This window comes from Bombina bombina, chromosome 6 (genome assembly GCF_027579735.1).
Source record: "Bombina bombina isolate aBomBom1 chromosome 6, aBomBom1.pri, whole genome shotgun sequence".
Classification (NCBI taxonomy): Eukaryota; Metazoa; Chordata; class Amphibia; order Anura; family Bombinatoridae; genus Bombina; species Bombina bombina.
In genome coordinates this window covers 165,533,719-165,559,361 of record NC_069504.1, presented here as the reverse complement: position 1 = coordinate 165,559,361, position 25,643 = coordinate 165,533,719, and the positions used below count along the sequence as shown (strand labels likewise).

At 37.8% G+C, this 25,643-nt stretch overlaps 1 protein-coding gene across 1 annotated transcript in view; it reads right to left on the bottom strand.

Annotated features, from left to right (window-relative positions):
- Positions 1–24,503, bottom strand: part of IQUB (IQ motif and ubiquitin domain containing) — a 271,536-nt gene extending 247,033 nt beyond the window's left edge. The window contains exons 1-4 of the mRNA XM_053719193.1: positions 24,386–24,503; positions 21,663–22,300; positions 14,056–14,190; positions 7,444–7,611 (exon numbers count right to left, since the gene is read on the bottom strand). Of these exons, the coding sequence (XP_053575168.1) occupies positions 7,444–7,611; positions 14,056–14,190; positions 21,663–22,269 (910 nt within the window). The 5' untranslated portion in view covers positions 22,270–22,300; positions 24,386–24,503. The remainder of the gene's footprint in view (positions 1–7,443; positions 7,612–14,055; positions 14,191–21,662; positions 22,301–24,385) is intronic.
- Between the last annotated feature and the right edge of the window lie 1,140 nt (positions 24,504–25,643).

Genomic DNA, 25,643 nt, shown 5'->3' with positions numbered 1-25,643 from the left:
ACGCATCATTAGTTTGGGGCTGTTACTCTCACTGTGGACCGGAGTAATACAGCTGTGTGACTAGTGGTATATATATATATATATATATATATATATATATATATATACAACCAAATTAATTGTCTTAATTTGATCCCCCAGCCATTTTGTATAGTCTTGATTGTTTGGCTATTGTTAAATATGATTACTCCTGTCCTTTTTGTGGCTTGCTTACTTCATTTATTTGTCCTCCCCCTCGTTTTATTTGGTATCTGCTTGTATATTCATTGCTTTTGACCTGTTTGCACTTTGCAGTGGTCCAGCTCATAAGATTTTTATTGCATTGAGTTTTATTGCATTGAATGAAATTAGAAATAAAATTCAAAAGAATGTAATTGCTTGGAATTGATTGTAGGGTCTTTTGTTCATATAAATCCCTCTCTTTACGCTCATGATACCATTACTGAACAGTGATGTTATTATTTTTTTTTTTTTTATTAACACATATTTACTGATCATTAATAATCTGCTGTATATACAGTATATATATATAATATATAATATAATATATAATATAAGGGTACAAAGCAAACTGGTTGGATGGCTGTGGAAAGGGATTTTTGTCTAATGCCTAATGCCTAGTATCAAATAAAACTGCTTTATTAAAGGGACAGTCTAGTCAAAATTAAACTTTCATGATTCAGATAGGGCATGCAATTTTAAACAACTTTCCAATTTACTTCTATTATCTAATTTGCTCAATTCTTTAGATATCCTTTGTTGAAGAAATAGCAATGCACATGTGTGAGCCAATCACACAAGGCCTCTATGTGTAGCAACCAATCAGCAGCTACTGAGCATATCTAGATATGCTTTTCAGCAAGTACAAGTTCACTTCTCACTAAAATGTCAGCTATTTAGGTCGCTATTTGAAAATAGTTACTCAACCTAAATAAAAACTCCTACTAATTGTTTGTATTTTTTTAAAATATTAAATTATTTGATTTTGTATAAAAAAATGTCAGCAACACTTTACCATTTTGTAATCTTCCTTCCTTCCTAAAAAGCTTTCCATGTAGAGCCACATGGGAAACTTTGTGAGGATTTTTATCCATCCATAATATATTGCATCCCTTGTCTGGTATTTAAAGTGAAGGTCAATGTCGATGAATTAGTGCCCGGTTTTTAATAATCCTATTAAAAACAAGGGCACTTTAATTCATCAAAATTGATATTTCACTCGTTTTCTTCAAAAACTTACCTTTTAATCCTGACAGCCACTGCAGCACTTCCTCCGCCCGTCGCAAGCCCTCTTCACTGGTCAAAAATGACGAATCCAGCTTCTTCCAATCACGGCGTTGCCTTAGGCCATGATCCCCCAGGGGGAAAGGCGTGATTGGAGGAAGCCGGATTCGTCATTTCTGACGTAAGTAGAGGCTTCCGACGGCCGGGGGAATCGCTGGAGCACTGCACTAATTCATCGAAATTGACCTTCACTTAAAAAGGAAATGAGGTGTCACTTAAATCATAGGCTCATAGCACATTAAAGAGACATTCTAATACAAAAATGACATGCTCTAGTGAAGTCTAGTTCATTTAGAGCATGCAACTATTGCATTGCTGACTAGCTAACTATGGGTAAACTAGATTTTAAAGCAACACTGCATAGCAGCTAATGAGTTCTGTATTCAAAGATAATGCAGGGACTTTTGTGGTTGCCTCTTGATTTCATAGTTCATACTCATAGCTTATCTTTAGCCAATACTGACATTTTATAGTACAAGTGGTGGCTTGTTTCTAATTCTTTCAATAGGTAACAGCAGAGCAGATATTTGAAATGGGAAAAAAAAGTTTAAGGAACTATACAATTTAATAAAATGGATCAGTGGGAACAGTTTAGTACAATCTGCTCCTTTCACAAAAAGGTTTAAAACATGTCACATAGGGCAATGATTTTATTACTTGTCTCCGACCTCCCACTGGGACACACAAAATGCTATTTGATTCCCAAATGGAAGTACATCCTTTTCTATTTTAAAAAAAGCTATGCAGCAGTATAATCGTTTAGGAGGCTACTATATTCTCTAGCAATGGATAACAAAGCTCTGACCATTAGGTGGCGCTGTTACACATGTATAAATTGCCCGTAAATCACATAATAAAGAAAATAAACGTATTGTCCTGAATGTCCTCAAGGTCAACTGCTCCTCTCACTCAGTCAGTACAAATAGGGAAGGTAGGTAATTGTTTACAAATCAGGAAATATATGAGGCTTGAGTGTTGAGCACATTAAAAATTACAGCAAATAAATCTAGCACTGATATTTCAAAATGTCCTTTCTTTCTCTATCAAGTGGCAGTATATATTTTTACTTTACTTTTACGTTTAAGTTAACCCTTATCTGTAACCCTCTTTCAATGTTGTAGATGGCTGCAGAAAGAAAAAGGAAAAGTGAGATCTGGGACTTTTTCACTCAACCTTCCCCAGAAAAGCAGTGTACAACACATCCACAAAAAATATGAGCATGGGATCAGCAACTGCAAAAAACAAAAAAACGTCAAATCTTTGGGCCCATCTAAGAGTTCATCATGTTGAATTATATAATGCAGGATGGAGAAAACAAACTTTGAATCACAAAGTGAAACACCATCTCTATCCCAGACAACAATAAAAGATATGTTTCAGAAAAAAAGCTAAGTGGCAAAATTCAGATGAAAGATCTCAACTGCTGGACAGAGCAATCACAGAGATGATGGTTACTGATAACCAGCCATTTACAAAGGCTTCTGACGCTGGATTTAAGCGGGTGATGTCCATAGCTGAGCCAAGGAACACAGTGAAGAGTGAAAAGTATTACCGAACTGAAATGGTAAATGCTGGTTCACGAAAAGGTCGTTGAGAAAGTAAAGACTATGCTGCAACCAGAGAATGCTGGCAACGCATTCATGACTGACTGCTGGTCAGGATCAACAGAGTCACTAATGAGTCTTACATGCCATTTCATTGACAGCGGATGGACAAAAAGACAATTGGTGTTGAATACAAAAGCTATGCAAGGATCCCACACTGGGGATTACATTAAAGAAATGTTTCTAGGCATGCTTAAAGACTGAGGAATAAACAAAGACCAAGTGATGCTTGTGCTTCGAGATAGCGGAGCAAACAAAGTGAAAGGAATGAGGCTTGCTGAAGTGTCAGATCTCATCTGCATGGCACACACCCTGCAACTTGTGGTAAATGATGGCCTGTCAAACCAGAGAGCTTTGATTGATATAATTAGAGGTGTGCAGGCCATTTTCACCATTCAATCCTTGCCAAGCAGTGACTTAGGTGCATTCAGGAAGACCAAAGAGAAAATTTATAGGAGCGCCTAAAAGGCTAAGGTAAACTCCAGGTTCCTTCTACAATGTCACCTAAATTCTAAGGTGTATGAATAGCTGAGCAATAATCAAATACATACAATACCGTTAATTTATTTACTACCAAACATCAAATTCTTGCAAAAATACACTTTAAAATCAACAAACTTAAAATCAATCAAAATCTGAGGTTTACTGGAATCTAGCAATATTCCACAATATTCCAGATCTATATCTAAGTCTCACTAAAATAAACCAGATATTACCATTAATGGAGATTAATCCAAAATTAAAAAATATATAAAATTCTGTAACTGAAATATTGTAGGGTGTGTCCAAAAATAAAAAACAAGGAGATAAGCTCCAATGGTGATATGTGTGCTTATGTTAATATTAAACTGACCAAGTTATTGGTCTCATTGAAAATACGCACATGTGATTTAAAGAATATATATATGTTAGAAACCACAGTGGAAGGAAAACCCAAAATAGTGAAAAAAAATCACAATCACAAAATTTATAAAAAAGACAAACAAAAAATGTATATCGGATAATACTCGAAAATATATACTGGCTGACAAGTAGCATTAAAACATTCAGACAGGTCATGAGGGACAGCCTCACCAAACACAAACAAAAATGTTGTGCTGCCATGTATTTTGGATCCTAAATACAAGAATCATGCTTTCTCTTCTAATGACATATTGGCCAAGGCAAAAACAATGGTTGACAGAAGATATTCAATAGGAGGTGCAGGAGGTTCCTGCAGAAAGGTCAAGTCAGGAAGAGCATGATGCTACTAATCTGGAAGAGCAGGATGCGTCCAAAAAGACAATGAACAGAAAATCTTCATTGTGGTCGAATTGATGAAATGTTCAGCGTTCATTGGGGCCTCATGTGGAGGATTCTGAATCTGCAGCAATCAGCCTGGATGATGTACTTCATCTCTATTTGAAGGAACTAGTAATTGACAGAAAAAGTAATCCTCTACAGTGGTGGAAAGAAAATGAGGCATGCTACAAAAGACTTCCCTCTCACGCTAGAAGATACCTCTGTTCTCCTCCTTCCTCTGTACTAAGTAAGTGTTTTTAGTAAAGTGTCAGCAATATATGAAAAAAAACAGAAGCCGTTTAACAGGAGTGTCAAGGTATTTGAAATATTATTAGATGATATACACAGGTATACTTATTATTATTTAATGGTGATGTCGCTGTGTACATCAAATAATTTACTTTATTTGTAAAACTCCAAAAGGTCACGGTATGTAAATCAAACCCACTCTCTCACTCATCAGAAGACAGTTGGCCTAGTTAATCTCAGACTGTCATTTCAAAGAAAGGCAAATTGCTTCAAGTGAAATTACCATGTATATATTGTATATCATAAATCTTGGATCAAGCGTGAGGATTCCCTTTCCTGATTACAATACATTCAGGTGAGATCAAAGAAAAGACATATGGTCTAATCCGATCAGGCAGTTATTTTGAAAGATGTCACCATGTGGATGCTCAGTTTGAAGTTGATTTCCTGCCCAAGATAATAACTTATCAAACCCTGGTAAATAAACAGACATGGCCCGTAGTGTATGCAAGGATATTAAGGGCCCCCCATTGTGTTTGAACTCAGACATACGTCTGGGGGAGGGTAAAACCAAGCAGAGACACATATGACATTACAGCCTGCATAATTTAAATAACTGTATAACCATGTGTAATCTACTGTGTTTTTTATTTGAATATGGGGAATTTCTCAAATGAACATATATATATATATATATATATATATATATATTCAGATAACATATTAAATGTATGCCTCAGACTGTATTAAATATAAATATATATATATATAGGAGATAAATTCTAATTTGTAGTAGATTAAATAACAATTGTAATAATCCCATTTATTTTTGATTGATATATAACATGTTGTTTTTCTGTATTCCAGATGGGGCTAAGTAAAGGATTGCCTGCATGGGATGACCTGTGTCATGTCATGTGGTTGTGCACTAGATGTTTGTAAAACTTTAAATACATATCTTAAAGTATAATAGATGTATAAATGCTATAATTTTGGAATAGTTAGCAGTATAAATTACTTTGATATACTATAATGTTAAAAACATATTGTGTTTGGTATTGGAGTAATCAGAATAAATAATGTGACATAATACAGTACATTTGAACATGTAACTTATAAATATAAAAAATTATAACATTTTATATTACACATTTTAAAGAAATGCTTTTAAATGTTAGAGATGATTAAATGAAACTTTGTTTGTCATGTTGCCCCCGATGGCCAAAATCTGGTATTACAGCCAAAAGATTTGACTGTTAAAAAGATACATTTCCGAAATGAACCAATAAGAAGGGACAAGGTTTCTGAAAGGGCCTCCCATATTCTCACCTATGATTAGACAATATAAGCTGGAATGCAAGATGAGAAGGAGGCTGCTGATTTTGCTAAACTGACTGATAACTGGTTGCGTGGGAGATAGTCAAGACTCTAAGCAAATTTTGGCTATACCTTCCTTATCCATTGCAAATACACTTATTTTTATATGAGGTGGGACAACTTTTGAAGCTGAATATCATTTTGGTAAAGTATATATAGAGGTTGCTAAAATATAGGTAAACATTTAAGATAAGCATTTCTTGTTGCTTTAGTAAATACATTTAAAGAGCATATGTGTATTTTAAAACTAGTATTTAATAGCCTGTGTATTGTTAAACAAATCATAAATGCTAAGTTGTTTATCTTTGCAAATATAGAGTTATAACTCAGAATTGGTTTTAAATTGTAAGTAACTAAGAATTTATTTCAACTTAGATAAATTAGCAAAGGACAATTGGTTTTTGCATAGATAATAGATACTATTTTGATATTTTAAATTAGAATTGTGTTAGAATCAATTGTGACTATATAGTTAATTGTACCAGTCTGAATGTTAGTAGCTAATATCTTGGAATCTCATTGTGTTAATTGAATGAAATTCAATTGTGAATAAGGTTAGTTATAAAGTTACAATTTGGGTTGCTTTGTAAAGAGTATAGCATATTTTAATAATTCAAATGTGTATAATATTGATTCATATTCTGGTTCCTACAAATATATTTCAATGTGTTTATAAATATTAACTAATAAAAAGAATTCAGGAATTTATATTAATTTTATGGTTTTTGGTATATGCATATTTTATTGGGGTTTAGTTTAAAAGATAATTATTGAATATATTGTATTAGAACCCGTCCAATAGCTTTCTGCACTATAATGTTGTTCTACTTAACTGGGAGTATTGAAGAAATTGTGTACTAGTGACTGTCTAGCTTTGTTGCAGTAGTGACTTAAATTTACTTTATATCAATCTCAGACTGTGCACTTTTAAAGGTTATTTATGCCATATTTATGTATGTTTTGGGAAGCCATTTAATAATTTATTTTTAAAGCACTTTATTTTTTACAGTTGTTTTCTTATAATGTTTAAAACTGTAATAAACGTTAAGTTTTATCCATATTTGTGTTGAAATTGTGTTGATTTTTCAAAATTTTAAATGTACAGAATATCAGCCACTGATATCGGCTATCGGCCTGAAAGGCGGCTGATAATTGGTATCAGCCCTGAAAAAACTATATCAGTCTATTCCTAGTTTTTTTTTCAACTTTTTTTTCTCTATTGCCTTCTAGGGGGATTTTTGAATTTCGAATTTTTGCGTGTCGTGTTACTGCTGGAGAAAAAACAGTTTTCTTTCAACTTTTAATACCAAAGCAACCCGACTAGCACAAAATGAAAATCCTAGCTGAGTTTTTGCTATAGCGAAAACACAAAATACTGCTCCACTTGTAATCTAGCCCTTACTGCTAAACATCTTAGGACATTTTTCATTCTCAGTACACAATAGGAACTAGTTAGATCAGGGAAACCTTTTCAGTAACTGGTAAAAAAATAAATTAATATGTAGCAGGAACCTACAAACATTTTCCACATATTCTACTTTCAACTCTCAAAAATGAGTTTGAATAAAATGGTTGTAATTATTAATAAATTAACAAAAAATTATTTAATTTTGTTAATATTAAAACAAGTAGTATAAAAAAAACAGACCTGTCTGTACTCTGACAGTTATGACATCGGGTAGGCTGTATTCATGCTGAAGCTTCATTGCTTTGATAGGATAGTTCTCAGGGTCCTGAGACAACATCTCCAATTGAATAGTCCCATGGGGTGTGACTCCAAGATCTACCAAGGTCTCCCGGTCTTCAACCACTCGTCCTAAATAACAGATATGTTGTTAACTACTCTGTTAATTTACATCTCAAATTTACAACTTAAATCAACTAAGTAGATATTATAGGCTTTATACCCTGCAGAAATGTGTAATAGTGTGTTTTATGATCTAGTCAATAGTAGGGTTATATCTAGAAAAAGGAAATTTATGCTTACCTGATAAATTGATTTCTTCTACGATACGATGAGTCCACGGATTCATCCTTACTTGTGGGATATTAACCTCCTGCTAACAGGAAGTGGCAAAGAGCACCACAGCAGAGCTATATATATAGCTCCTCCCTTCCCTCCACCCCCAGTCATTCGACCGAAGGTTAAGAAAGAGAAAGGAAAACCTAAAAGGTGCAGAGGTGACTGAAGGTGGAAAAATAAAATATAATCCGTCTTAAAAATGACAGGGCGGGCCGTGGACTCGTCGTAACGTAGAAAAAATAAATTTATCAGGTAAGCATAAATTTCCTTTTCTTCTACAAGATACGACGAGTCCACAGATTCATCCTTACTTGTGGGATACAATACCAAAGCTACAGGACACGGGTGAACGTGAGGGACAAGACAGACACCTAAACGGAAGGCACCACTGCTTGAAGAACCTTTCTCCCCAAAACAGCCCCAGAAGAAGCAAAAGTATCAAATCTGGAAAATTTGGAAAAAGTATGAAGGGAGGACCAAGTCGCAGCCTTACAAATCTGTTCAACAGAAGCATCGTTTTTAAAAGCCCATGTGGAAGCCACAGCTCTAGTAGAATGAGCAGTCATTTTTTCAGGAGGCTGCTGTCCAGCAGTCTCGTATGCCAGGCGGATGATGCTCTTCAGCCAAAAAGAAAGAGAGGTAGCCGTAGCTTTTTGACCCCTACGCTTTCCAGAACAATGAATAAAGAAGATGATTGACGGAAATCCTTGGTCGCTTGTAAGTAAAACTTCAAAGCACGAACCACGTCCAAGTTATGTAACAGACGTTCCTTCTTAGAAGAAGGATTAGGACACAAGGAAGGAACAACAATTTCCTAATTAATATTCTTATTTGAAACAACCTTAGGAAGGAATCCAAGTTTAGTACGCAAAACTACCTTATCAGAATGGAATATAAGATAAGGCTAATCACATTGTAACGCTGAAAGCTCAGAAACTCAGCCGAAGAGATAGCAACCAAAAACAAAACTTTCCAAGATAACAACTTAATATCTATGGAATGCATGGGTTCAAACGGAACCCCTTGAAGAACATTGAGAACTAAATTCAAACTCCATGGCGGAGCAATAGGTTTAAACACAGGCTTGATTCTGATTAAAGCCTGACAAAAGGACTGAACGCCTGGAACATCCGCCAGACGCTTGTGTAGTAAAATTGACAAAGCAGAAATTTGTCCCTTTAAGGAACTAGCTGATAATACCTTCTCCAAACTTTCTTGGAGAAAGGACAAAATCCTAGGAATCCTAACTCTACTCCATAAGTAGCCCTTGGATTCGCACCAATAAAGATATTTACGCCATATCTTATGGTAAATCTTTCTAGTTACAGGCTTACGTGCCTGAATCAAAGTATCAATGACCGACTCAGAGAATCCCTGCTTAGATAAAATCAAGCGTTCAATCTCTAGGCAGTCAGCTGCAGAGAATTTAGATTTGGATTTTGGAAAGGACCTTGAATGAGAAAATCCTTTCTCAAAGGAATTTTCCACAGTGGCAGAGAGGACATGTCCACTAGATCCGCATACCAAGTCCTGCGTGGCCATGCAGGTGCTATCAATATTACAGAAGCTCTCTCCTAATTGATTCTAGCAATTACCCGAGGCAGAAGAGGAAACGGTGGAAGCACATAAGCCAGGTTGAACGACCAAGGCACTGCTAGAGCATCTATCAGTGCGGCCTGGGGATACCTTGACCTGGATCCGTAACGTGGAAGTTTGGCATTCTGTCGAGATGCCATCAGATTCAATTCCGGTCTGCCCCATTGACGAATCAATGAAGCAAACACCTCCGGATGGAGTTCCCACTCCCCCGGATGAAAAGTCTGACGACTTAGGAAATCCACTTCCCAGTTCTCTACTCCTGGGATGTAGATTGCCGATAAATGGCAAGAGTGAGCCTCCGCCCATCGGATTATCTTTGATTCCTCTATCATCGCTAAAGAACTTCTTGTTCCCCCCTGATGATTGATATATGCCACAGTTGTGATATTGTCCGACTGGAATCTTATGAATTTGGCCGAAGCCAACTGAGGCCACGCCTGAAGCGCATTGAATATTGCTCTCAGTTCCAGAATATTGATTGGAAGTAGAGACTCCACCTGAGTCCAAACACCCTGAGCCTTCAGGGAATTCCAGACTGCACCCCAGCCCAGCAGGCTGGCGTCCGTAGTCACTATTACCCATGAGGGTCTGTGAAAGCAAGTCCACTGGGACAGATGATCCGGTGACAACCACCAAAGAAGAGAGTCTCTGGTCTCTCGATCCAGATTTATCTGAGGAGATAAATTCGCATAGTCCCCATTCCACTGTTTGAGCATGTACAGTTGAAGTGGTCTGAGATGAAAGCGAGCAAACGGAAAGATGTCCATTGCCGCTACCATTAATCCAATGACCTTCATACACTGAGCCACTGATGGCCGAGGAATGGACTGAAGTGCTCAGCAAAATATTTTCATGTCTACCGAGTCTATCAGGGTTCCCAAGAAGGGAACTCTTGTCTGTGGAATTAGTGAACTCTTTTCTATGTTCACTTTCCAACTGTGAGTTCTTAGGAACGACAACATGATGTCTGTGTGAGACTTGGCCAGATGATAAGTTGATGCCTGGATCAAAATATCGTCCAGATAGGGCGCCACTGCTATGCCCCGCGGCTTGAAAAACGCTAGAAGGGACCCTAGCACTTTTGTGAAGATTCTGGGAGCTGTGGCCAACCCGAAGGGAAGGGCAACGAACTGATAATGTTTGTCCAGGAAGGCAAACTTTAGAAACTGATGATCCTTGTGAATAGGAATTTGAAGGTAAGCATCCTTCAAGTCCACGGTGGTCATGTATTGACCCTCCTGAATCATTGGTAAAATTGTTCGTATAGTCTCCATCTTGAACGATAGGACTCTGAGAAATTTGTTTAGACATTTGAGATCTAAAATAGGTCTGAAGCTTCCCTTTTTTTTGGGAACCACGAAAAGATTTTAGTAAAACCCCTGCCCTTGTTCCAGCTTTGGAACTGGACAAATTACTCCCATGGTATAGAGGTCTTTTGCACAGCGTAAGAATGCCTCTCTCTTTGTCTGGTCTACAGACAAACGTGAAAGATGAAATCTCCCCCTTGGGAGAAAATCCTTGAATTCCAGTTGATACCCGTGGGTCACAATATCCCATGCCCAGGAATTGTGAACATCCCTTGCCCAAGCCTGAGCAAAGAAGGAAAGTCTGCCCCCTACTAGATACGGTCCGGAATCGGGTGCCGCCCCTTCATGCTGTCTTGGTAGCAGCAGCGGGTTTCTTAGCTTGTTTACCTTTATTCCAAGCCTGGTTAGGTCTCCAGACTGACTTGGATTGAGCAAAATTCCCTTTCTGCTTATTGGAGGAAGAGGAAGCAGAGGGTACTCCCTTAAAATTTCGAAAAGAAAGAAAATTATTTTGTTTACCCCTCATCTTAAGAGACTTGTCCTGAGGTATGGCGTGATGTCAGAAATGATTTTCTTCAATTCAGGCCGGAATAGGGTCTTACCCTTGAAAGGAATAGTCAAAAGTTTAGATTTGGATGACACATCAGCAGACCACGATTTTAGCCATAACGCTCTGCGCGCCAGAATGGCAAAGCCTGCATTTTTCGCTGCTAATTTAGCAATTTGAAAAGCAGCGTCTGTGATAAAAGAATTAGCTAGCTTGAAAGCTTTAATTCTCTCAACCTTCAGAGACTCTTCTAGGGCATCAAACCAGAAAGCCTCTGCAGTAGTTACTGGAACAATGCAGGCTGTAGGTTTTAAAAGAAAACTCTGGTGAACAAATAATTTCTTTAGAAGGCCCTCTAACTTTTTATCCATAGGATCTTTGAAAGCACAACTGTCCTCAATAGGTATAGTTGTACGCTTAGCTAGAGTAGATATTGCTCCCTCCACCTTAGGGACCATTTGCCAGGAATCCCGAATGGTGTCTGATATAGGAAACTTTTTCTTAAAATTAGGAGGGGGAGAAAACGGTATACCTGGTCTATCCCATTCCTTTTTAATAAATTCTGAAATTATTTTAGGAACCGGAGAAACGTCAGTGTAAGTAGGCACCTCTAGATATTTGTCCATCTTACACAATTTTTCTGGAGGTATTGTAATAGGGTCACAATCATCCAGAGTCGCTAAAACCTCCCTGAGTAACAAGCGGAGGTGTTCAAGTTTAAATTTAAAGGACATGACGTCCGAATCTGTCTGAGGCAACACATTTCCTGATTCAGAAAGTTCTCCCTCAGACAGCAATTCCCTGACCCCCACTTGGGGAGAATTGGATGGCATATCCTGATTCTCTTCAGACTGAGAATCATCCTTAGACACACTTTCATTACCAAAAATATGTTCTTCACAGTGTAAGGCCCTTTCAGTACAAGAAGGACACAATGTAAGAGGGGGTTCCACAATGGCTTCTAAACACATAGAACACTGACTTTCCTCAATGTCAGACATGTTGAACAGGCTAGTAATAACCACAATAGTCGTTAAAACACTTTATTTATTGATTTAGACAATTTATGAAAAAAACGTCTACTGTACCTTTAAGAAATAAAGCATACAATTTTTTTCAATATGCTAGAAAAACGCTATTAAACGTTAGATAGTCAAATACACCTATACTATAGGGCCAAAAATGATTGCACCCTAAGAGCAAGGGGTGAAATTACCCACTACAGGATGATTAAAGCAAAAAATGTTTTTGATAAGAAAAAGACCCCTTCACCTCGCCACAGCTCTGCTGTGGCGCCTACCTGCCCCCAGTGAACTGCAGAACGACTCAACACCAATCCGGTTGACAAAAATTAAATTTAGGCCCAACCGGAGCCCATTATGGACGTCGAAATTACCAACTAAACAACCGCATGGGAAGCGGTTTAGAAATAATCCATGTGGGCCCAAGCATAAATGATAATCATGCCATATAAATGTTTTAGTCATTTAATGAAGAAAACCATTAGGGTCTTTAAGCCATGTGGTCCCCAAGCACAAACACATAACAACAGCCATCTCTCCCAGTGTCTCTAAAATATGCTGCAATAAAACTCTGCTGCATTTAGCCCATATATCAAACATACAAGGAGCTCAGTAATACCCTTTTACTAGATTACAGGTGTACTGCTTACCCCTTTACCAATTAGGAATTAAGTCAGCCAATTCTGATGTACAAAGTCTCCTCAGAAGTAAATGACTGAACATACCTCAATGCTGCTTGTAGCATGCAACCGTTCTCCACACTGAAGATTTTTCTTGCACTACCTTCAGGGCTTCTGTGGGAACCAACAAGGATCTTAGTGACATCTGCTAAGATCATCAACCTCAGGGAAGAAATCTTATTCTATATCCTCCCTGAGGAAAATAGTACTCACCGTTACCATTTAAAATAAAAAAGTTCTTGATTGAAGAAACTAAAACTAACACCTCTTTCACTTTACCTCTTCCTATTACTACATAGGCAAAGAGAATGACTGGGGATGGAGGGAAGGGAGGAGCTATATATACAGCTCTGCTGTGGTGCTCTTTGCCACTTCCTGTTAGCAGGAGGTTAATATTCCACAAGTAAGGATGAATCCGTGGACTTGTCGTATCTTGTAGAAAAAATGGGCTCTGAAGACTTCAGGAAGTGTTTCTACTCACATCAACATAAAGAGGCAGTATATCTCACTAGTATCTGAATATCTATAGCATGTGGAGCCCAAAAATATCATTGCTATTGTGTCTTAATAATGGTCAAGAGAATTCAATAGCGCTCCCATGTATGCGCTCAGTTATTTATCGTGACTGTCTAGGGCATGCTAATATCTGCATGTCAGATGTAACATAATAGACTTCAATTGGGGCTCTGAGTAGAAGCACTAAGTCAATGCTGTGCTAAGACAAAGGTGTGCAAGCCAATGGTGCACAGGTAGTGGAATTCTTCATGTAGTTCTCTGCTATACTATTAATAACAAAAGTTTACTTCAGGTTTTAAAAAGCACTTAATTTTACAGCTGTATTTTGGATTGCACTTTTGGATTGTGCTAAAGCGCAACACTTAACTTACCATTTTTAAAAGAACACAAGTGTGATAATAGTGCTCCCAACAATATTCATTACAGGGCATGTTAAAAAAATCTGAGCCTCGGTAAGATGCTCTGATTAACATATTAAACCACCCCCTTGTAATACAAGATTGTGCATTATTCTTAGCGCTATTTGTAATCTTGATCATAGTATGACATAAACAAACATCACATACCTTCAAACATGATGCAGATAACTGCTTCTGGTACTTTCAGCTGAGGTGCAAAATATTTTTTAAGCTCTTCAACAGTATAGCCAATTGAAAATGCCAACGTGACTACCTGACCATCAGGAACAAGCATGACTTTAACTAAAAAAAAGGAAATTAAAATATTAGATATATGTACTTAGATATACTATTTTACATTTTAATCACAATGCATTTACATGATAAATTAACAAATGCAAATTAGTAAGAAAAAGACCTGTTAACTACAATATAAATCTCTATTTTCTTGTTGCTAATGATAATAGTATTTAGAAGACAAACATACAAATGTATATACTTGAACAGGTTCAGCACATGGGTAGCGCTTGCTGATTGGTGGCTAAATGTAGCCACCAATCAGCAAGTGCTATCCAGGGTGCTGAATCAAAAATGGTCCAGCTCCTTAGCTTAGATTCTTTCTTTTTCAAATAAAGATACCAATAGAATGAAGCAAATTAGATAATAGGAGTAAATTAGAAAGTTGCTTAAAATTGCATGCTCTATCTGAATCATGAAATAAAACAATTTGGGTTTAGTATTCCTTTAATCATCAGCATGATTAAGGGCTGTTAATAGTCCGAAACATTTCTTTTTTAGTGGAAATATCAACTAATAAAGAGATTCAGTTGGATATTTTTAATTGTGGTGCTGGACATTTTTTCATTATACTTTATATGACTACTAGTCCTAAAGCCCGTTTACACGGGCCATTTTTTGCAGTACAGCAGTCCCACCCCTTGCTCTCTCTCCCTGTCTTTTATGCTCTCTCCCCCTCTCTTTTGTGCTCTCTCTCCCTCCACCTCTCTTTTGCTCTCTTTCTCCCCCCTCTTTTGATCTCTCTCTCCCCCTCTCTTTTGTGCTCTCTCCCCCTCTCTTTTGTGCTCTCTCTCGCTCCACCTCTCTTTTGCTCTCTCTCTCCCCCCTCTCTTTTGCTCCCTCTCTCACCCTCTCTTTTGCTTTCTCTCTCACCCTCTCTTTTGCTCTCTCTCCCCCTCTTTTGCGCTCTCTCTCCCCCTCTCTTTTGCGTTCTCTCTCTCTTTTTGTGGTCTCTCCCCCCTCTTTTGCACGCTCTCTCTCCCCCTCTCTTTTGTGCTCTCTCCTGCTCTCTTTTGAGCTCTCTCTCTCCCTCTCTCTTTTGAGCTCTCTCTCTCCCCCTCTCTTTTGCGTCCTCTCTCTCCCGCTCTCTTTTGAGCTCTCTCTCTCCCCCTCTCTTTTGCGCTCTCTCTCTCCCCCTCTCTTTTGCGCTTTCTCTCTCCCCCTCTCTCTTGCGCTCTATCCCCCCTCTCTCTTGCGCTCTCTCCCCCTCTATCTTGCGCTCTCTCTCCCCTCTCTTTTGCGCTCTCTCTCTCCCCCCTCTCTTTTACGCTCTATCTCTCCCCTTCTCTTTTGCTCTGTCTCACTCCTCTTTTTTTTGCTCTCTCTCTCCATCCCTCTCTTTTGCTCTTTCTCTCCATCCCTATCTTTTGCTCTCTCTCTCCCCCTCTCTTTTGCTCTCTCTCTCCCCCTCTCTTTTGCTCTCTCTCTCCCCCCTCTCTTTTTCTGTCTCTCTCCCCTCTCTTTTGCTCTCTTTCTCCATCCCTCTCTTTTGCTCTCTCTCTCCCCCTCTCTATTGCTCTCTCCCCCCTCTCTTATGCTCTCTCTCCCCCTCTCTTTTTCTCTCTCTCCCCCTCTCTATTGCTCTCTCTCCCCCCTCTCTATTGCTCTCTCTCCCCCCTCTCTATTGCTCTCTCTCCCCCCTCTCTATTGCTCTCTCTCCCCCCTCTCTTTTTCTCTCTCTCCCCTTCTCTTTTTCTCTCTCTTCCCTCTCTTTTGCTCTCTCTCCCCTTCTCTTTTTCTCTCTATCCCCGCTCTTTTGCGCGCGCTCTCTCCCCCCTCTCTTTTGTGCTCTCTCTCTCGTGCTCTCTCCCCCTCTCTTTTGCAATCTCTCTCTCCCCCTCTCTTTTGCGCTCACTAGCTCCCCCTCTCATTTGCGCTCTCTCTCTCCCCTTCTCTTTTGCGCTCTCTCTCCCCCTCTCTTTTGCACTCTCTCTCTCCCCCTCTCTTTTGCACTCTCTCTCCCCCCTCTCTTTTGCACTCTCTCTCCCCCCTCTCTTCTGCGCTCTCTCTCTCATCCTCTCTTTTGCTCTGTCTCTCTCCCCTTTTTTTGCTCTCTCTCCATTCCTCTCTTTTGCTCTCTCTCTCCATCCCTCTATTTTGATATCTCTCTCCCCCTCTCTAATTGCTCTCTCTCCCTCTCTTTTGCTCTCTCTCCCCCTCTCTTTCTCTCTCTCCCCCCCTCTCTTTTGCTCTTTCTCCTCTCTTTTGCTCTCTCTCCCCCTCTCTTCTGCTCTCTCTCCATCCCTCCCTTTTTCGCTCTACCCCTCTCTTTTGCTTTCTCTCCCCCCCCCCCCTCTCTTTTTCTCTCTCTTACCTATATTTTGCTCTTTCCACTCTCTTTTGCTCTTTCCCCTCTATTTTGCTCTCTCTCCCCCCTTTCTTCTGCTCTTTCCCCTCTCTTCTGCTCTGCCCCCTCTCTTTAGCTCTTTCCTATCTCTTTTTGTCTCTCCCCCTCTCTTTCTATTTCTCTCCCCTCTCTGGCGGAGACCGCGCCCGTCACGCCCGACCACGCCCACATCCGGCCACGCCCACTTTTGCCCCAGCGCCGCAAACAGCATGTCAGGTAAGGCCTGGTGTGTTTGTCCTCGTGCTGTCTCTACTGCGCATGACAGCTTCGGACAAACACACTTGGCCTTTTATATTTCAGGATAGGGTAAGCAGATCTCTATCTTTATCTGCGCTAGAAGTAATTTAACTTCACACATCAGGTATTACAGGTTAAAAGTAACACATTTCTGCGGATGTGCGCTACCCGATGCGCATTAAGCCCTGTACAAAATCGCACTCTCCCCATAGACTTCAATGGAGCAGAATAAAAAACAAACAAACAAAAAAAAACACACAGTTGCGTGCAAACCCGACTGGGCACTTTAGACAGGAAGAGTTGAATAAATATATACATATATATTTATGTATATGTGTATATATGTATGTAAATACATATATACACATATAAATATGTAAATATATATGTATATACATATATATTTTAATAAATAAAATTGTTTATATATATGTTCCTATGGATCCATATGTGAAAGCACTTTTTGGCCATTTTACACCTTACATCTCATATTTTTGAGCACTTATAACTTTTTCATGCAATTTTGTATTCAATTAATTGCATCAGATAGTGTTAATATGAATGTAACTACTGTATACTGTTAATTTATTTTTTGATGTGTTTTGTGCCACTTTTTTACTCACATGTCAGTTAACCAGGGCTTTTTTCAGTCGAGCTATCCTGACGCAAGTTAATTGCAATTGCACTCTCGTTCACATTTACTTTCAACTTGTAATACAAATGTTCTTTAACATGTGCCCAAAAGGACGCAAAATTGCCCTATCGCACACAAGCTATTAATAGCGTTCCACTCGTAATTTGACCCCAAATAGGTTCTGGAGATGACACTGTGCATGAAGTTTTTGTTAGAAATTCCACTTAGGTGTATATGAGCTTGACACACTAAGATGCAAGAGGGAGAGATGACAAGAGGATAAAAGTAATCCTACATTATACTTTGCCTCTAACTCAGAATTCACTAAGCAACATCAGTGTTAAAGGGACATAAAACAAGTTGGAATAGAGACAAAATATAATATTTACTTTAATTACTTTACCTGCAAATTTATACTCCAGTGACTCGCCATTAACAATTTCTATTAAGTTTCTGAATTGTACAGCTCCGAGTCCCCCCACACACACACATTTCCTTCTATGGCTGTATCTATATCTACTGTTGCTTTGGTAGAATGCAAAAGTGCACCGTGATTATCTGCTGGAGCATGCCTAGAAGAATGCCTGTGTCTAAACACTGATAAGGGGGGTGGAGCAGTGTACTCGAGACAGCATGGCTTGGTAATTAATTTTGCTTATTTTTGAAAATTATTTTAAAATACTTGCCAGTCATTTTAAAAAAAAATGTATGCAAACTATTGCACTTTTAGGATATGCACAGATCTCAACATGTTTTATGGCACTTTAAAAGGACTGGAGGAATGAGATTTCTTTGCCAATCAAAGTCATAGATTTGCCATAATTTCAATGATCAAATTACAAAACCACAACTTCTGCATTAGTAACAAATGCAAGAAAAAGAAATAGCTTCACTTCAACTTGTATTTGCTTTTAGTTATTGAATTATTATTTTGTTTGTATTCATTATTTTCATTTTTGTTTATTGTATAATTTAAGATTTTATTTTGTTTTATCATTAATTGTTAACCAATCTTGCCATCTTCAGATAGCCAGGCTTTTTAGATGCCAGATGCTTCTTCTCTTCCATGAAGTCTGATGGTACATGAAGTGGTTTGCAGGATTAGGTTTTTAAAAGAAACTCGCTAAAAGCTTTATTGAAAAGAGCCTGCCTGTGCTTTATACTGAAGAGTGAGTGATCTTATTTGATCTTATATTAAAATAGGTCACTTCTTGGTAACAAGAGCCCAGCATGCAGAGAGAGAGAACCTCTGCTTCTGATATATACGGTTGTTTATGTGTAGTAGAAATATAGCCAGACAATCTATGCAATAATATAAGACTTACAGGGAGAAGAGGGGGCAAGTTGGCATAGAGTGAAGTACCACTAAGACTACTCTTGATTCTGAATTTAATGTAATAAGTTGTATTTTCAAAAAATATGGAAGATTAGCAAATCTAACTGTTCTTATCACTTGCTGCATGTTTAGTGGGACAAGCAATACTTGTGTGTGTGTGAATGCTCAAAATCTCGTGCAATGAATATTATATGCAAGATCTGCAAGATTATTTGCAAAATATGTGCATTTGGAAAAGCACCACAGCCCAGTCTGTTAGCTAAGAGGTTGGTGAATGCTTAAAATGTGCTAAAACAGAATAGCTCACATCTGCATATAACACAATGTTTAAAGCCTAGGGGGCCGAATTATCATAGGGCAAGCGGACATCATCTGGTGTAGAGGATCATGTTCGCCGCACATGGATAAATGCCTCGTGAAATGCTTGTGCAATACCGCCCCCTGCACATTCACGGCCAATCGGCCGCTAGAAGGGGTTCTCGATCAACCCGATTGTATCCGATCGGGCTGAATGCTGTCCGCCGCCTCAGAGGTGGCGGACGAGTTAAGGAAAACCGGTTTAATGACCGCTGCTTCTTAACTCCTGGTTCCGGTGAGCCTGAAGGCTCCCGCGGAATTAAAAGCATTCTGGCCTTGATAAATCGGCCCCTAGGAGAGAGCCAAAACTTAAATAAATACATACATAATAGAAGACAGATATTTTAGACATAAATTATGATATATAGAATTGATGTCCTTTAAAATTCATTGTTAATGTTAGTGAAGCTTCAACTGTGGTGGCCGACACAGCATGTAAACATGCATAACAGATGCTAGAAGGTGTTTTTAACAATGATTTTTTTTTAAAAAACAAAACAAAAAAAAAAGCTGGCAAAATATAATTATGATATGGAATCTATTAAATGCATTGATTATACTTTTAACATTATAGTGTCCCTTTAATGGAAAGTCACATCTTAAACTTTGCAACCATCCCCCATAAAATATATTTTACTGAAAGGGGAAATTATTAAATTCTTCTGATATATTTTAAGATAGGGCTCGACCAATATGTTCAAAATCTAGGAGCCAGGTCACACATTTAGGAACCAGCAGCTTTTGGGCCTCCTTATGTGAGGTTTGTGGGGAAACCTGTTGCATTGCATCGGGATTGCATATATGCTCACTCCCGGCCATTTGACCCCAATCTGTTCGCTATGGTGCTGAAAGCTTTAGCAGGTAGGACATGTGAGGAGGTATTAGAGGGAGAGTTTGGCCAAAGTTGGATTTGTATTTTACAGCTGTGCGCCCTAGAAAGAATACAGTAATGAGGATGAATATCTAAACGTATCCAATGGTAATATTGTGGAGAAATGCACCAATAAGAACAACCTTTCTAACCAGTGAATTTATTTTTTAGTTTGGTCCTGAACCATATCCAACTCATTTATTTAAGGGGCAATACATTCATCTTTTTTCTTCATTTCTTCTAAATAGGGCATTTCAATATTTACTTTAATATTTTTTAACTAATGTTCCTTTACTGAATAATCAAATATTTTCTTGTGAGATTTGTAGAAGTGTGACATTGTTGACCAATAAATCCGAGTTAGTTGTCCTTATCAGCCAGTGAGGCTTAGTAAGAAGTACAAAACCATCACTGCAGAATTAGTTTCAATATAAATTTTAATGCCTTTTACTTAAAGAACATGAAACCAATTTTTTTTCTTTTGTAATTCAAATAGAGCATATGGGGCCTATCTATCAAGCTCTGAAAGGAGCTTGATGACCCGTGTTTCTGGTGAGTCTTCAGACTCGCCAGAAACAGCAGTTATGATGCAACGGTCACAAAGACCGCTGCTCCATAACGCTGTCCGCCTGCTCTGAGCAGGCGGACAGGAATCGCCAGAAATCAACCCGATCGAGTACGATCGGGTTGATTGACACCCCCCTGCTGGCGGCCGATTGGCTGCGAGTCTGCAGGAGGCGGCGTTGCACCAGCAGCTCTTGTAAGCTGCTGGTGCAATGCTGAATACGGAGAGCGTATTGCTCTCCGCATTCAGCGAGGTCTTGCGGACCTGATCCGCAGTGTCGGATCAGGTCCGCAAGACCTTTAATAAATAGGGGCCTATGAATTGAACAACTTTCCAATTTACTTCTATTATCAAATTTGCTTTGTTCTCATTGTATCCTTTGTTGAAATAGCAGCAATGCACTACTGACAGCTAGCTGAACACATTGACTAAGCTAATGAGAAGAGGCATATATATGTAGCCATCTATCAGCCAATAAGCAGCTAGTTCCCGGTAGCACACTGATATTCCTGAACCTACCTAAGTGTGCTTTTCAAAAAAGAATACCATAAGAACAAAGCAAATTTGATAACATAACTAAATTGGAAAGTTGTTTAAAATTGCATGCTCAATCTGAATAATGAAAGGAAAATTGTTTCCCTTCAAAGGGACTTGAGATTTTTTTTCATGATTCAAAAAAGTGTGGGTTTCCTGTCCCTTTAACATCTAACGTAGGTATTCATCATAGGAAAAGCTAATATAAATACCTGTTGCAAGATAGTACATTACATTTCTAATATATTTTGCCAGGAAGCACCTGTTCATATAACTCAATGTAAAATTTTCACATTTAACTCAAACCATTAAAGAACTGGACAGTATACAGTTTTAACACTCCTTGTTTGCTATGCTTTACCTATGCAATGTAAGTGATATTGTATAAAGAGATCTGGAAGTGCATATTGTCCAGTTATTCACTAGTTTGGGTTAAACTGACAATTATACCCAGCACTCTCATCTCATTGTGAATAAAAATATATAACTTGACTTAGTTAACATCTTATTCAGAAAGGAAAGTGTTTGTATTGATGATGATTAGTTGAAATTGTAATCTTTATATGCATCAGAAATAAGTATTATTATAAAAAGTACCTGTTGCTGTAGCTTTGGAAATATCCGGGTTTACAGTCTTTTCTAATCCACTGTCATTTAACACAACATTTTTGTAATTTGCATTTTGTTCATTAGCAAATAGTTGTGCACCTTGCACTAAGGTTGGAGGTGTTGTTTTACTTCCCTCTGTTTCCTGGAGCTCCTGGTCTGTGCTTTGTTGAAGTTCAGTGCTTGATTCCTGCTGGTTCTGAGGTTCTGTTTGTTCAGTCAAATCATCTACTGTACTTTGTTCCATTGTATGTAGATCTTCCAATGTTAAACTTGATTGTTTTTGTTCATGTGTACTTGATGGTCTATCAAGTGTTGTGTCAGGTAATTCAACATCATGATGTTGGGCTTCTTGATCTTTGTCTGGTTGTTTGGGCAAAACTGATGGAGCCTCCACCTCATCAGATGCCTCTAGATGTATACTTGGATCATTCTCTTCTGGAAATATGGGTTGCTGATCTTGTTCTTGTACCATTTGTTCAGTATGAGCAAATTCTTCATCACAAGAACCTGGTTCTTGGTTTAGTTCAAGATTAACAATGTCATCAGTTTGTTGCGCCACATCTACACTTTCATAAGATTCCTCTGTATTTTCCATACCTGGCTCACAAGATGTCTTCTGTCTTTTACTATATTAAAAAAAGAAAGAATTTCAACAGTCGTGTCTGCTTTTTGGAAATACAAAAATATGTGATTTCCAGTTTTAAAACATCTACATGACTTCATTATCAAGTCAAAGAAGTCGAGACTATTATTCACCTAAACCAAAAACCCAAGCTGAGAAAGAAACAATGTAAAAAAACAACCAGTGTTGACGCCTGATGTTAAGTGATCCTTTTTGGAAAGAATTGATTAGTTCAAGGTGATTTTTACCCATGATAACCTCCTTAAAAATAACAAGAAGGTTTAAAGGGGTACTGAGTGGGTTTTTTCTTCAATATTCATATTTAGCTTGCCTCCTACATATGATAAAAATATTTTTTATAAGACGCTATTGTTTATGCTGTAAAATATACACTTAAAGGGGTGCAATTACTTTGTTGTTGTTTTTAAAGGGACACTGGACTGAACCAGCTGCAGTTATTAAATATGTTGGCAATAGCTCCATTAGCTTTATTTTTGTATTTCAAATACAACATAGCTGGTTTTTTTTCTTATTGAAACCACCCCAAATGGTCAAGAACGCATCCATTCAGATGAGCTGAGTCTACAGACACCGCAGACCACCTTCCCTTATCTATGTAAAACAGAAATACCTAGGTACAAATATTTTCAATATTTAAAACTTTGCAGCTGGTATACAAAAAAAATTGGAAACACATAAAGGGGAATAAAAAATGGCATTACAATGTCCCTTTAAGCTCAAATCTGGTCACTTTTAAAATATGCAAAAATGTCTCACCAAGGTAATATATAATTACACAATCTTCCTGCACAATCTGTTTTTCTCTGTGACTCACAATTGTTTTTTTGTTCATTAAACCTCATAAGCTGGTGTTGGCTCTGATACACTAATACACATGTAATATTGCATTTAGAAAATAGATGTCACAGATGATTTTACTCTAGCAATGACTACATGAGTGGTATACGGTACCCTCCCCAGCCTCTTTAAGATTTCCACTCCATCCAGCCTCACCAGTTCCTATGTTACTCTGTACAGTCCATTCTCTATACAACGGGGCAATGTATGATATTTAGTGAATAGGTTCTTCAGAGCCAGTAGACAAAAGAGCTTTCAGAAACTGTAAAAGACAGTGAAGGTTCCCCATCTGGCTATATAAAATGTAAAGAAGATTAGTATTCTGAGCTATATCTCATGATTCTACAAGTAAAATAAAATCTCTTCTACATATCAAACATAGGAAATCATATAGGGGTTAATCACAGTCCTTTATCTATAAAAAATCTCCTAAGACTTCAATTGTTATTTTATGTAGAAAAACATTTGATGAGTTTTTTTTCAAGGATTGTGATTGACCCATAGTGTCCCATAGGTGTCTTTTATGATTCAGATAGAGCATACAATTTCCCTGCCATATAGTGATCCAGACACCTACCTATGTGTCTCTTCAACAAAGAATACCATGAGAACAATGCAAATTTGATTAAAGTAAATTGGAAACTTATTTTTAAAAAAATGTATTCTTTTGTCTGAATCTCAAAATATTCACCTTTAACGAGTGTACTGTGCATTAGATCATTAAAAGGAAAGTACTTAAATGTAATATTATGTAAATGTTATCAAAATATTAGAAAAACAGATTGCAAATTCTTACAATCCAGGGATAGCTCTAATAATCTGTGGGACCACATGACCCAGGTGGCTCTTCACATTACTTTATCAGGTACAGTGAATGCTATTTTTAATATCATTTTAATTTTCAAAATTTAGACTTTTTCTAAAAGAGAACCCTCTTACCATGGTAATGTTTATTGCCAGGAATAATAAATGGGTTTTTTTTATATAATTTTAAAAAGTGTCACGCCTGCTCATGTTTACATTTTTTATTTAAGACGAATTTCAATATAATTATTTCTATATTTTACTTTACTTCCACCAAGATGGCAAAAAAAAAATGTTTTGTAGTAAACTAAAGTGTCATGGGAAGTAATGCATTTAAAAGCCCTATGTATATGTGAGCGGTGCAGAGCAGCAATACTAGTTTACATTATTTCAGTTGCCCCTGTTTTTAGTGTGACATTATCATTACCTTTGTTTCAACCGTAGTATCTGTCACTTTGTGACTAGCAACGAGCAAGCAGCCGCTGATCCCCGGGTATTATTTGGGCTAAAACTTCACTTATACACTTCACTATGTTGTTCCGGCGTCCCCATGGCAACCAGGAAGCGCATGCGCAAGTCTGTACAATAAAATGAATGGGGGTGTGTGTATTTTGGTTTGTGGCAACAAGGAGCGCGCGTACGTTTATAATAACAACCCGTAGTGACATGCGCAGTTTATTTTTTGATGACCGAGACTGGACACACTAGTTGCTGTGTATCTATTATATTACAGCTGGTGTGTAATCTAATCTTTAAGAGAAAAAAAAACGGATGAACATTTAATACTTATTTTTCTACGAAGCAATAATAGGACGGGAAAACAGAAGTGTAATGGAATGTGGAATACCTTATCTGTTATGGTTATGTATACATAATTATATATTAATATCTCCAACGTAAAATTGATATAGTGGAAAAAATGCACTTTTACTTTTTTTTGCACTACTTATCCTGAACCACCATCTTTTAACTCATGCAAATAGGTTAAACACATAGATAAAGTCATACTTGGGCAACCACAGTACCATACTGCTTCAAACACCAGCAGTTTTAAAGGTCCATTATAGTGGAAAAATTACGTTTTGATTTGTTAGACCATGTCATTTTAACACTGCAATGGTATTAACCCTTTAACTGCACATGACAAGCAAATGTCATGGGGGGTGCACTTTAAGAGCCAATCGTGCCCCCCCCCCTGCAGTTACAGCCCATATAATGTGGATGAGGATTCACTAACTCAGAAAGTTCTACATAGAGCATGAAATCCATTTTTTTTCCTTCGTGATTTAGAAAGAGCATGCATTTTTAAACAACTTTCCAATTTACTTAAATTATCTAATTTGTTTTATTCTCTTGATATTCTTTGTTGAAAAGCATATATAAATAGCTTCATTTGCTGTTGATTGGTAGCTGCACAAAGATTCCTTGTGTGATTGGCTCTCCCATGTGCATAGCTATTTCTTCAACAAAGGATATCTGAAGAATAAAGCAAATTAGATAATAGAAGTAAATTAGAATGTTGTATTCTCTATCTGAATCATGAAATAAATATTTTGGGTTTCATGTCCCTTTAAGGGACTGGAGCAGGATGGGGGGTATGTAATCAAACCCCTTGAACTCATCTCCCTTAAGTCCTAGAAACCCCCAAGACCTGCTGTTTTTAAAAGGTAATGGCCTGGGGGTAT